This window comes from Hydra vulgaris, chromosome 02 (genome assembly GCF_038396675.1).
Source record: "Hydra vulgaris chromosome 02, alternate assembly HydraT2T_AEP".
Classification (NCBI taxonomy): Eukaryota; Metazoa; Cnidaria; class Hydrozoa; order Anthoathecata; family Hydridae; genus Hydra; species Hydra vulgaris.
The window spans coordinates 47,476,227-47,489,665 of NC_088921.1; the positions used below are offsets into that span (position 1 = coordinate 47,476,227).

Genomic DNA, 13,439 nt, shown 5'->3' on the forward strand with positions numbered 1-13,439 from the left:
TTTAAAGTTACTAATCTCAAGCTCCCACTACTTGCGGATATTTTTACACGTTAAGTCAAAGTTTTAAACAAAGTTTAACTCCCTGAGTTTTACTCACTAAGTCGTTGCAGTACAAGATAGTTATATGAAGCTATATATGTGGTAATGTGGAAATTAGAATGGATTTTATAAAACTTAATTAAATAGGGTAAAGACAAACAATAACATTATTTTTATTCAATTTAACTTTTTAAACATTTTGCTTCTGAAACACTAATTCATAAAACATAAAAATTTTATTAAACAAAAAATTAAATATTTTTTTATATTATAGTCAAGTTAATTGGTAAATTAAATATTTAAGTAAATATAATAAATCACAAAAATATACAATTTTTTTTATAAATAGTTTAATCGCCATCATATTATTCAATAATATGTTGTCGACATTTAATATAAATTATGATCTACTCAATTATCATTTTAGATATAAATATAATTTAAAATCAGTATTTAACGGCGTATAAAAAACGATTGCTTTTTGTTCACTGTTTGTAAGATAAAACCACGGTAAAATTTAAGTTTACGATAAAGCTTAAATGACAGTTACGTACTGTTAGTCGTTATAAAAATATTTATAGAAATTTGCGATTGTGCAAACGACGTAATTTCCTAGAGAAAATATTCCTTATTTAAAATCTAATCAATGACTAGGAACTAATCTTCCGTTACGCAAGCTAATCAAAGAACAAATATCTGTATCAAATTTAAAAAAAAGTTTTTTTCTGTATCTTTGAATCTCATTGGTTAACATTGTAAAATTTTTTTGTTGCTTGTTTGTTATGCAAAATGAATTGGTAAAATGTAACTTTAGTTTAACGCGCTTCCGAAACTTCACTTTTGATAGTTTAGACTCGACTAGTTGGTTGACTTTCGTTGACTTTTTAAAACTTTTTAAGACTCTAAAAATTGGTTGACTCGTTAAAACAGTTTAAACATTTGTAACGCCGTGCCGTAATTTTTCGGTGATAATTAATTTCAGGAGATAGTTAGGTAGTATTTTAGAAAAATGTGGTAGTCCATCTGTTAATAAGTATGCCACCGTCGTCAAAACAATAAATGCTATTATAACAGCAAGTAAAAGATAGTTAGCAAGTTCTTCATGATCATATCTTTTGAGCCTAAAATAAAACATGATTTGAAAGCACGTTTTTATAAAACAAAATATAGTTTTTTTTGGTCAAAATTTATTTAATAAAAGTTCCAACTGTTTTGAGCAATAGACTTTTAAAACGGAATAAGATTAATTCCTTTGAATAGACATTTAAAAAAAATCAATTTGAATGGTTTTAAACATTTTATTAAAAGAGACATATTGAAAGGAATAAGAGGGGGACTTCTCTTCGTTCTATTCTTAATTGAATAAAATTTTAAGAGTTACGTTTATAAGAATTAAAAAAGATTTTTTTTTTTTAAATCGTCGAAGTCTAAAAGATATTTTAAGCATATAATTTTTATTTAAATATCTCAAACGGCATATTAGCCACTAACTGAAGTTTTAACCAACATATTATTCATTGACTCAAGAGTCTTAAACGGCGTATTAGCTCTCAGAGAGACAAAATGGACTTTTGTTTAACAACAAAAATTAATGATTTTCAAAAACTCTAAATAAAACAAGCAACTAAAAACACTCGATGAATCAACAAAAGTTAAAAAAATCACTTACATTCGAATTTTAAGATAAACAACAAAACTTGAATAACAATTTTAAGAAACATACAGTTCACATATATTGCACTTATGTATACATGTTATAGACAGACCGATAAAAGCTGTCATACGATTTCGTAAATCTTCAACCAAATAAAACGATAATATTTAATTAATAAATGGTGCCGTAGGGAACCACAAGCATAAAACTTTTATTGTTAATCAACCGAATAAAAAAAGATATGTTCACGTTTACAAAGAAAAAATTTTAGAAATTTACAAAAACTTTACAATTGCTATTGTTCGGTAAAGTCAATTCGATAAACGTATTTCTGGGATTTAAATTTGTTTTTAAATTATTACGAATATAGCTTACTTTTTTGATCTGCGACTTTTTACAATCACAAAAAATAATTGTTTTTATGATAACAGTTAGAAACAACCTCGTATTGGATGCTGGGTATTCTTTTAAAGAAATTATTGTTGTTAAGAAAAATCAAAAAAACTTAATAGATCTCATAACACAATGCCATTATGGCTAGAGTACGAGTTTTGAACCTAAAAGCCATAAGTTTAATATTCAGTGTAACACTGCGCGTCGGAAGTGGGTAGTGTAGAAACAATTTGTTAAGTTTGGATTTCTTGATTTTTACTTTGACAACCTGCTAAAGTAAAATATTGTCATGAAGCTTTTTTTTATCATAATGACTGATTGCCTACATGATTTTTACTTCGTAAGTAGAAAAATTTATAATAAAAGTTAAAATGAAAAGTCCATAAAATTTATTATCTGGTCACGTGACCGGGGCAAAATATATATATATCCCTAAAAAGTAATATCCGAAGGAAACAATTCTTAGCAATAACCGAAGCCGAGGTATTTTTTTATGCGCAAAAAAGAAACTTTTGCGTATAAAATTACATCAAAATTAAAAAAAAAAGATTGGGGTTTTAAAATACAAGTTATAATTATAGTTTTGCTCTAAACAATTTTAAAACTTTTTTTTTTGTTGAGTTGTTATATGAAAAGCCATCTTGCCCCGTTTCCCCTATTATTAGAATCATATAAGCTTTGTAATAATATTCATATAAATTTTTGTAAACAGTTGACTAAATAAATAAAACTAATTTTTAAAAGTAATCTTTTTCATCATCGTACCAGTGCCGTGGCAAAGGCCCCCCAAACCCCCCATTTGGGGGGGGCCCACGAGATATAAGGGGCCCGTTTTTTAAAAAATGATAAAATTTTTTATGGCATTTTATTATTTTAACAGATAATTATCAATTATATTCAAACTATAAAATAAAATAAATGCTACTAAGACAATTTTAATGTGAAAAAAAACAACTGATGAGAATGGACATCCTTGTTTAGTTTCTGTATCTATATAGTAGCTTAACTCTAAAATTTTTACTCATACTTTTATGAAAAACACGGAATTTTTTAATATTGACATGTTTCGTAGTTAACATACTACATTTTCAAAAGATTAAATAACAATTTAAAACTCTGGATATAAATATAAAATCAAAATTTGAAGACATTACAGAGAAATATTAACCGACAAATAGAATTGTTACAAACCAATAAAAATTATAATACAAATTATGATATCATAAATAGCATGCAAAAAATTATGTAAATAAAACAAACTAGATTGACAAATTTATATTATAATGAACAGTTTATTTAAAGATGAGTTTTCCTATTTCACATGGAGTTTTCACACCGGGATATTTCCCGGTGGGCCGTCAGCAATACAACATTTTAAAATTTTATAATATTTTAAAAAGTATTTTCTTTAATTTTTTTAATAACTTTCTAGAATAGTAATAAAAAATTGTGAGTTGAAATACGATTTGAAATATTGATTTCTGCGTGTCAGTTGCTTCATTTGATTGTATGATGTGTGTGTAGTTGGTTAAACCGAAACGCAATCGTCATTATTCAAAATTCGTAGTGAGCGTGGCTGAATCAGCTGAGCCGGTAAGTTTATTATTTTTAGGAGACATTATTATTTTTCATTTAATTTATTTGTATAAATTAAATAGGTATAGTACTATAGTAGGACCTAAAAGTAAATTTTATAAACTATCTGTTCTATTTTTAGGTATTAATTATTGGAATGAAGAAAGTGAAAAGTGGTGCAGCTAAGAGAAGAGAAGCAGCTGCAGCCAGGGAAGTAATAACTAAGTACCCCAAACTTACACAATTTTTGAAACCAGCAGTTCAAGCTGATGGTGAATCAGTAGCAATAACAGAAACCAATAATGATGTTACAGCCAATGCAGAAAATGATTCTGTTTCTTGTTTTGGTTTGTCTGCTGAAGGAGACTCTAATATGGCAATCTGTGAGTGTATACTAACTGCCACAACACTGCCACTTCTTTTTCTCAGTGATGATCCTTCTGATTGGCCAGAAAATGTTTCTGATGCACAGAGGTGTGACATTGTTGAACGTGGTGTAAAGCAAATTGAGATAGATTTTCCACACAATCAAGAAAGACGACGATTTTCAGTGACTTATTATAAACGACAGATGAAGAATGGAGAAACTATTGTACGGTCATGGCTTGTGTATTCTATGAAAAGTAATAAAGTTTTTTGCTTCTGTTGCAAACTTTTTGGTATATCAGATTCACCATTCCGACAAGGGATGAACACATGGGAAGGTTTATCCAAAAAACTGAATGATCATGAAACAGGAAGTACACATCTCAGGTGCTTTGAACAGTGGATGACATTACGAAAAGGTAAACTGTTTTAAAAAAAATTTTGTCATTAAATATAATAAATATTTATATATTTTACCAAATTCAACATTGCAGGCATAATGAATCAAACAACCATTGATGAGCATCAATACAAGTTGCTTCAAAAAGAGCGAAAATTTTGGAGAGCAGTATTGGAACGATTACTAGACATCACTCTATTTCTTTCTGCGAGGAATCTTGGATTCCGTGGTTCACAAGAGGTCATTGGTTCCAAGAACAATGGAAACTTTCTTGGGTTGTTTGAATTGATGGCGAAGTATGATAGTGTGCTCGATGAACTTTTACGTCGGATTCAGAAGAAAGAAACTAATGAACATTATTTGAGCAATGATACCCAGAATGAGTTGATTGAATTGTTAGCCAAGGAGATTGAAGCCGAAAACCTTTCCAAAGTAAAGAAAGCGAAATATTTTTCCATTATTTTGGATTGTACGCCAGACGTTTCACATAAAGAACAAATGAGCATAATCCTACGATCAGTAGTTTGCATTCCTGGGACAGGTATCAACATTTCTGAAAATTTCTTTGGATATCTCAAGGTAGATGATACCACTGGAAAAGGGCTTTTGGATGCCTTTCTAGATCAGACAAAAAAGTGGGAATTAAATATTCTTGACTGTCGAGGCCAATCCTATGATAACGGTGCTAACATGAAAGGAAAGGCAAAGGGTGTTCAAGCTAGGCTTCTTCAAATGAATCCCAAAGCTCTATATGTTCCGTGTGCAAACCATTCACTTAATCTAGTCATTGTTGACGGTGCAAAGTCATCCAACAGTGCAATTACTTTTTTCGGAGTTCTTTCAAGATTGTATACACTCTTTTCATCATCTCCTGCTCGATGGCATATTTTAAAGTCATGTATACCCATTTCTGTCAAGCCTCAATCCGATACCAGATGGGAAAGTAGAATAAACTGTGTGAAACCTCTTCGCTATCACCTGAAAGAGATATTAGAGGCATTAGAAAAATTGGAAGTGTATGCTCTAGAGAAGAGAGATGGCGCAACAGCTACAGAAGTATGTTCGCTGATGGAATATATGATGACATGGCCATTCATATTGTCAATCGTTATTTGGTATGACGTTTTATACCAAATTAACAAATCAAGTAAGCTTCTGCAGTCCTCTACAACTTCCCTTGATGTCTTGGATAGTGAAATAAAGGCCACATATACATTTCTTCAGCAATATCGTGAAACTGGATTTTCAGACGCACACATGAAAGCATCAGAAATCGCAGAAGTGTTGGACATTGCAAAAATTTTTCCAGAAGTGCGTTCCCGACAAAAAAAGATGATTCATTCATACGAGTGTGCCGATGAAGCTCACACCATCCAATTAGAACAGAAGTTTAAAGTTGATTTCTTTTTACCACTCCTTGATATGTCAATGGGATCAGTAAAGGAGCGTTTTGAACAAGTCAGTAGTATCACAGAGCTCTATGACTTCCTATACCGTTCTGAGAATCTTATTCAAATCTGTAAAGAAAATTCTTTGTCTTTATATTGCAAAAATTTGCAAGCAAAGCTTGGCGATATAGATTCGGATGATCTGGAAATGGAATTAAAACGATTTGTCATAGTGGTACAGGAGAAAGAAAGTACTCACATGAAATCTGCACATGATTTTCTTAATTACATTTATAAAGAAGAGCTGCAAGAAACTTATCCAAATCTTGCCATTGTGTTACGCATAATCCTTACCTCACCAGTAACTGTCGCAAGTGCTGAACGTAGCTTCAGCAAGCTAAAATTGATTAAGACTTTTCATAGGTCAGTATATTTAATCTTGCTACTTTATACATAATAGATGTAGCTCTATGCATTTCTTTTCACTTTTTATAGGTCAACAATGGTTGATGACCGCTTGTCTTCTCTGGCGATGCTGTCAATTGAGAACGATGTGGCAAGAAAATTAAATTATGAGGAGATAATCAACAAATTTGCAAGTATGAAAGTTCGCCACAAGTCATTTCTGTGACAATTGTGAATATGTGATTTATTACAGGTTTTGAAGTATTACCAATATAATATAACAAACATTATTCTGATAATTATCCGTACATATACGTTTGTCTATACTTATATGTCTTATTTTTGATGTTTTTAGCCTTTAGAAAAAATGTGACGCATATATATCCTGTAATGTGATGCCACAAAATTAGGGCCCAAAAAAATGATTTGGGGGGGGCCCAAATGTACCACGCCACGGCACTGCATCGTACACACAAATAAGCAAAAATTTTTGCTACCACCATTATCGTTTTGCCAAAAATAAAAACGTTTTTCTTAAAAGCAGCGATATGTAGTCTATTGGTTTTTTTTGCGGTAAGATCCTATTCTTAAGAATGTATTGTAATTTAAGGAATAATTTGCTATCGGTGCTATTTTCCATCTAAAAATCTTTTTTGATTTTTATTCAAAAATTAACATATATAAGAAAAGTTTGTCAATAAGAAGAAAAATTTAAATAAATACAAAAGATTAAGAGGTACATAGATAAAAATAGCATTTCAAAAAAATGTTCTCTATTCTTTCATTAATTATTATTTCGTTGTTTCTTTTTTTGTAACTGTATCTTCTCTTCTTTGTATTTTTTTCTTATGTTTTTAAAATCGCACTTCTCACAACCAAAAAAAAGATACAGTTAAACGAAAGGAACTTCTTTTATATATATATAATATATCCAAAGATTAGTGTATGCATGTATATAAATCTGCATGTGTATGTGCGTGTGTGGGTGGGATGAGGGGTATTTATACAGGCCCGTACGCAGGATTTTTCGTGGGAGTGTGCGAAACTTGAAAAAATGGACCATTTTTACAACATATCAAATATATTGCTTCCAAAATAATACACAAATATAAACTTTATAGTGACACACAAGCTTAATAAGCACCGATACTGAATTTGTGTGAAGTCAAATAATTTCAGTCAAAACAGATCGTAATTGTAGACGCCGAGGACATTTTTGTGAAAATATATCAACAATTTTCTCTTCGTCGATGACTTTACCATAGTGGATATGCATTAATGCAAGTGCAGAGAGTCTTTCTTGCTTCATACTTGCTCTCCAATATGTATGGAGCCTGCGCAATGCACTAGCACTACGTTCGCTGCACTAGCACTATGGTCGCTGGGATTGAACAATAAATTTTTAGAAGAGTGAAAATGTTTGGGAATAACTCTTCGTCGCATTCTTTTAATGCTTGCGCTGGGAAACAAATCAGCAGATGGTAAGTCTTCTGCATAAAATTTGACAACATTTTGAAGAGATGCTCCTCCCTCTTCACAGAGAGTAGATGGTACAAGCCCCAACAGTTTAGAGAAGAGGATGGAAAGGTCAGAAAATTGACTCTCCAACTCTGAGCTTATGTGGTTGAGGAATGGAATGGCGAAATTTCGTCGATAATACTCCTCAGGATTAATCGCAGGAGCATTGTTGCGCATTATTTGACGTCCAACAATCCTTGCCTTTGTTGGTTCGGTGTTGACAGAACATGCCATACGTTCGGCTTGGGTGTAGACACGCGAAAATTCTTCGTCCATGTTTCTTAAAATGTCTTTATAAACAGATTTCACCTCAGCAATTTCATGGTATGCCATGATAATATCCTCAGTGCGGCCTTGTAATTTCACAGTTATTCCTTCCAAATGTGACAGGAATTGGTACATAGTCAAGAAACTTATAATAAAGTCAAAAGACATAAGACTTGTCAGCAGTGAATTGGCATTGTCTCTGGATGTTGTATCCCATGTAACGTTTGTGAAATCTTCTCCGCATGAATCTTTGTTCGCACAATACGCAATATATTCCAGAGCGATAATTACGTAACAGTATGCTTGATAAAAATGTCTGTATGAGTCATGCCGTGAAGAATACCTTGATCTACATAGGTCAATGAGACCTTTTCTGGGTTTGGAAATGTCTGGTAATGCCTTCATGACGATTGATTGCAGAAGACTCTCGCGCTTTGGACTGGTAAGGAAAAATAGACAACAGTTCTTCAGTTTGGCAATGATATTTCTTGTATTTGGAAGAGAGCACGAATGGGCTATAACAAGATTAAGGCATTGTCCACTGCAGTGGACATATACAGCCTTTGGAGACTCATTCTTTATCTTTCTCTGAACACCTACATTATCACTGGATATATTTGCAGCTCCATCGTATCCTTGACCACGAATGTTTTTTAAATCGAGATTGACGTCTTGCAGAAATTGAATCATGGTGCTAGCAATAACTTCTCCGGTGATTCTTGGAACACGGAGAAAAGATAAAAATTCTTCACGAATGTCTTTGTTTTGATCAACAAATCTAATGCAAAATGCAAGATCCTCACGATTATGGCTAGTCACCTCGTCTGCAAGAATACTGTAGAACGTAGCAGCTTTTATTTCTTTAACCATGTCACTACGGATGATATCGTGTCCAATAATTGCTTTAATTTCGTTTTGAATACGCGGAGAGGTGAATTTCGCATTTCAATTACTGATACCAATATAGGAAGGATGCTGATGTAGAATTTCATCATGTTTTGCAATAGTTTGAAGCGCTGCCAAAAAGTTACCCGGGTTGTATTTTATCGAATTATCAGATGCTGACAATGTTTCTTGATCACCTCTCATAGCAATGCACTGTCTTCCGCAGAAAAGGATTGCCTCAGCTATTGTTTTTAACAATGTGTCGATTCCTTTCTATGTTAATCTTTCTTTCTTCATCAAAATGAGTATCAATGTTTTCATTTGGCTTCTTGATTGAATTACAAAACGTCTCTGACAAAATCATTGCATCGTGGTGGCTTATTTTTGTTTGATGCTATTTTGCCTTCTCGTCTAACTTATGAAACTCGGTAAATGGTTTATTTACGAATATTCCCAAATTATGTCTTTTGGAGATAGGAATCATTACCGATGATTCCTATCTCCAAATGGATACAGTATGCGCCATTCAATGATGGACTGTAGACCATCCATTTGTAATCCGTCAAGTATCTTGCCTTGAATTGACGCTGACATTTGTGAAAAAATTGTGACGGAAAAATCACTTCAAGCCACCTATAGAATACTATAGATGGCTTGAAGTGATTATTCAAAAGAAAGAACTTTTGACTATCATCGAGTGTCCTCATCGCCATACTCAATTCTTTATAATTCATTGTAGCATTCAATATTTTACCAACATCATAGGTGAAAGCGAGAGAATCAGAATCTGATTGTTTGGTAGTACGAGATATTTTAGCGGGAGGACTATCAATAGAATCATGTTGTTTAGAAATTGCGGTATCAGTATTTGGTGCATTTTCATTGAGAGATTGATTATGATTTTCAGTTTGTTTTTTTGTACACCATCCATCTAGAGATTGACAAGTTTTAGCTGCTGATATTTGTTTTCTTTCAATTTGCTCTTTGCGCCCCGTAGTATATGAAGAGTGACTGAGTATGGTCAATTTCTCATAATAATAACTATGTAAATTAAAAAAAATGAAATTATAAATATATCATATACTAATAATAGCAATGTAAATATAAAAATGAAAATATATTATCAGATAAAAATTTGTGCAACACCAGTACTTTTAGAAAAAATTTGGATGTACAGGATATATATATATGTATATATATATATGTATATATATATATATATATATATATATATATATATATATATATATATATATATATATATATATATATATATATATATAGCGGTGGCCAAAAAATAAAGACCACTCATTTTTTAGTTGGTTTCTTAATCTTTAAATTAAAATTAAGAAGATTCTAATTGACATATTAAATTTTTTTTTTTAATATCTTGTTAATTAAAACATAAGGATTAAAGTGGTATAATTTTTTTAATCTAATTCTAATTAAATAGCGTTTAACTCATTAAAAAACTGATGAGTACTTATAAATCTTCTTTAAATAAATTGGACAAAATTTAATGACCACTTTCAAATCTTTAATTTGCACTTATTAAAAATAATAATCCATTATTTTTTTTAACTGTCTTAATTGCTTATTACGTTGGCTATAAAATAAAATGTCGAAACCTGAGTTTCGATATCAAATAAACATTTATTTTTTGAATTGCAATAAGGATATAAAAATATTGCAAAAATGCGTGCAAAGATCGAAGAAAAAGACAGATACGCGGCTCTTGTATTAAAAGAAGAAGGCTATAGCATCAGACAAAGAGCAGAAAAGCTCGGAAGGTCTCACTCTTGCATTAACATAATTCAACGATACAAAGAGACCCGGTCAATTAATGATCGTCATAGGACTGGACGCAATGACCGTGATGTTCGCTCGTTAGTGAGATTAATGAAAGAAAACAGACAAGCATCATCTACAGACTTGTCTACGAAATGGACACTGTCAAATGGTCTGAAAGCAAGCCCTAGAACTGTGCGAAGGGACCTCCACAATTTAAATTATTTATGGCGTGCTGCTGCAAAAAAACCACGCTTAAATAAAAAACAAAAATTTGCCAGGAAAGAGTGGTGCAAACTACATAAAAATTGGTCAACAGATCAGTGGAGAGGTGTGGTCTTTAGTGATGAAATGAACGTTGAGGTAGACAACAGAAAAGGTTGCGTAATGTTGCGTAGACTTCCAAGCGAATGGTTCGATGAATCGTGCATTTTGAAACAAACAAAACAAGGCAGTGGTTCAATAGGCATTTGGGCCTGTATGAGTGCCTGTGGAGTTGGCGTTTTTCATTTATTCGATGGTAGACTCAACAAAGAAAGGTACATCGAAATTTTGGAAAACTCGCTTATTCCAAGCATTGATTTATGGCAGTAGCAAGATGAATTTATTTTCCAGCAAGATAATGCGCCGTGTCATAAAGCGCATGTTGTTAGCGATTGGTTCAATTCTAATAAAATTCAAGTGCTTCCATGGCCTGCCAATAGTCCAGACTTGAATTCAATAGACAATTTATGGTCGTGGCTTGATCACAAGCTTGGTAAAGAACAAATTTACAATTTGGAAGATTTGAAATCTTCTATCTCTCATCATTTGAAAAATGTGCCTAATGAAGTAATCAAAACTTTAATGAATTCAATGCCAGAACGAGTACAAGAGTGCTTGAAAACAAATGGAGGAACAACACGTTTCTAAGTTATTTTTTTATTGCTTTTTGAAATATTTTTGAAACTGGTCTTAAAATTTTGTCCAATTTTTTTTCCCATTTATATTTTTTACTAGTCAGTTTTTTATTTTTTTAACATTATTTTGTAAAAAAATTATAAATTCTTTTATAATAAATATAAAATAAAATAAAAATTCTTTCTAAAAATGTTTTTCTTTTTTTGATACCTTTTTCCAAAATAAAATTATACTAAGGTTAAAAATAAATTTTGAAAAAAAAATGAGTGGTCTTTAATTTTTGGCCACTATATATATATATATATATATATATATATATATATATATATATATATATATATATATATATATATATATATATATATATATATATATATATATATATATATATATATATATATATATGTATATATATATATATCATACACAATAACGTAAAAAACAATTTAAAGCAACATAAAATATTAGTTATCATTGTGTCCAACAATAACATACATAATAATAAACAATATTTGCAATAATAAACAATGAAAATATACGGAATAAATAAAAAAAGGACATCTTACTATATTGGATGAGAAATAATTGATGTGGTAATCGAAACTTATAATATTAAAAGTGTTATATATAAAGAGAACTTAAAGAAAACAAATTATTTAATCTACGATAGCACCTAGTTGCGGTAATAAGCAAACGCGAAACTAAAAACAAAATTGTTGTCAAGAAGAATCGTACGAACGTTAATGAAGACATTATAGTGTTCATAACGACAAGACTTAGCGACGTCAAAAGTGTATAATACCATAGAATAGAAAAATCTAATCAATATGAAACGAAAAACGTATGCTGTATGCAGTTAAAGGTGCAATTTTTCCTATAAAAAATTTAATATTATATAAAATGTGGACCTTTCGAAAATTGAAGGGGGGGGGGGGGAGTGCGAATGCACCCTACGCACTCCCCCTGCGTACGGGCTTAATTTATATATGTGTATTACTAGTATTATTAAATTATTATTATTTTTTTAATGCTTATTGTTTATGCTATTATTATTATTGGCGTAATCGTTGTTATTATTACTTTTTCTACTCTTACTATTAGTTCTATTACGATTGTTATTGATTACTATTATAACAATAGTATCTTTATTACTATTAATGTTATTGTTGTTAAATCTAATATTTATGCACACTCTGTTGCGCCATCACTAATTAAATCAGTCGATATATATACACTTACTACTTAAAATAAATAAAATAAATTCAGCCGATAAAACAAAACAAAAATAAACAAGAAAGTAAACCCAGCAAACACTGCTCGTACAAAAAACGTACAATGTACGTTCAGTTCACGTTCTGAACGTCATAGACCTTTTTGGAAGCAAAGTATTTTTTTTTTGGTCAGCGTGGAACGTTCAAAAGACGTCTGGATTACATTCGAAAGTGCGCCTTTTCATAATTGTACACAGATCAAACGAATATATAAACTAAAATTAAAATTTCGCTTTATTAGTATTAGTCAAAAATATTTAGTTTTATGGTTAACTTTCCGTAGATATTTTTTTTTGTAGTTATTTAATGCGCGCGCCATTTTTTATTTTATCTCGAAATAACATTAAAATCTAAATTATATTAACTTACAGTTTCATAAAAAGTTATTAGATTGCATGTTATTAATTTAATTATTATTACATTAATAGGTTATTCCTTAGGTATTTTTTAACAATTTGATTTATATTTAGTTTTAGTATATATGGAACATTAAATTTAAAAAAAACTTAAACAGTATTTATTTTTTTATATAGACAATCTATATTTTTTTATATAAATAATTATATCAAAATTTGTATTTATAATTTATG

General features: G+C 30.7%; 2 protein-coding genes and 1 long non-coding RNA gene across 3 annotated transcripts; 1 reads left to right on the forward strand and 2 right to left on the reverse strand.

The window, feature by feature from the left end:
• Nucleotides 1–183: 183 nt before the first annotated feature.
• Nucleotides 184–1,961, reverse strand: LOC124812360 (uncharacterized). Its single transcript, XR_010636762.1, has 2 exons — nucleotides 1,709–1,961; nucleotides 184–1,160 (listed from the first exon to the last, which is right to left on the reverse strand). It is a non-coding gene; the product is annotated as an uncharacterized LOC124812360 (long non-coding RNA).
• Nucleotides 1,962–3,195: 1,234 nt separating this feature from the next.
• On the forward strand, nucleotides 3,196–6,544 carry LOC136076997 (zinc finger MYM-type protein 1-like). The gene is made up of 4 exons (XM_065791145.1): nucleotides 3,196–3,679; nucleotides 3,804–4,446; nucleotides 4,522–6,238; nucleotides 6,311–6,544. Exons 2-4 carry the CDS (start codon nucleotides 3,819–3,821, stop codon nucleotides 6,444–6,446), a joined length of 2,481 nt encoding a protein of 826 aa, XP_065647217.1. The 5' UTR covers nucleotides 3,196–3,679; nucleotides 3,804–3,818; the 3' UTR covers nucleotides 6,447–6,544.
• Nucleotides 6,545–7,282: 738 nt separating this feature from the next.
• Nucleotides 7,283–12,292, reverse strand: LOC136076998 (52 kDa repressor of the inhibitor of the protein kinase-like). Its single transcript, XM_065791146.1, has 2 exons — nucleotides 12,145–12,292; nucleotides 7,283–9,931 (listed from the first exon to the last, which is right to left on the reverse strand). The coding sequence occupies exon 2, from the start codon at nucleotides 8,873–8,875 to the stop codon at nucleotides 7,526–7,528; it is 1,350 nt and encodes a 449-aa protein (XP_065647218.1). The 5' UTR covers nucleotides 8,876–9,931; nucleotides 12,145–12,292; the 3' UTR covers nucleotides 7,283–7,525.
• Nucleotides 12,293–13,439: the final 1,147 nt, after the last annotated feature.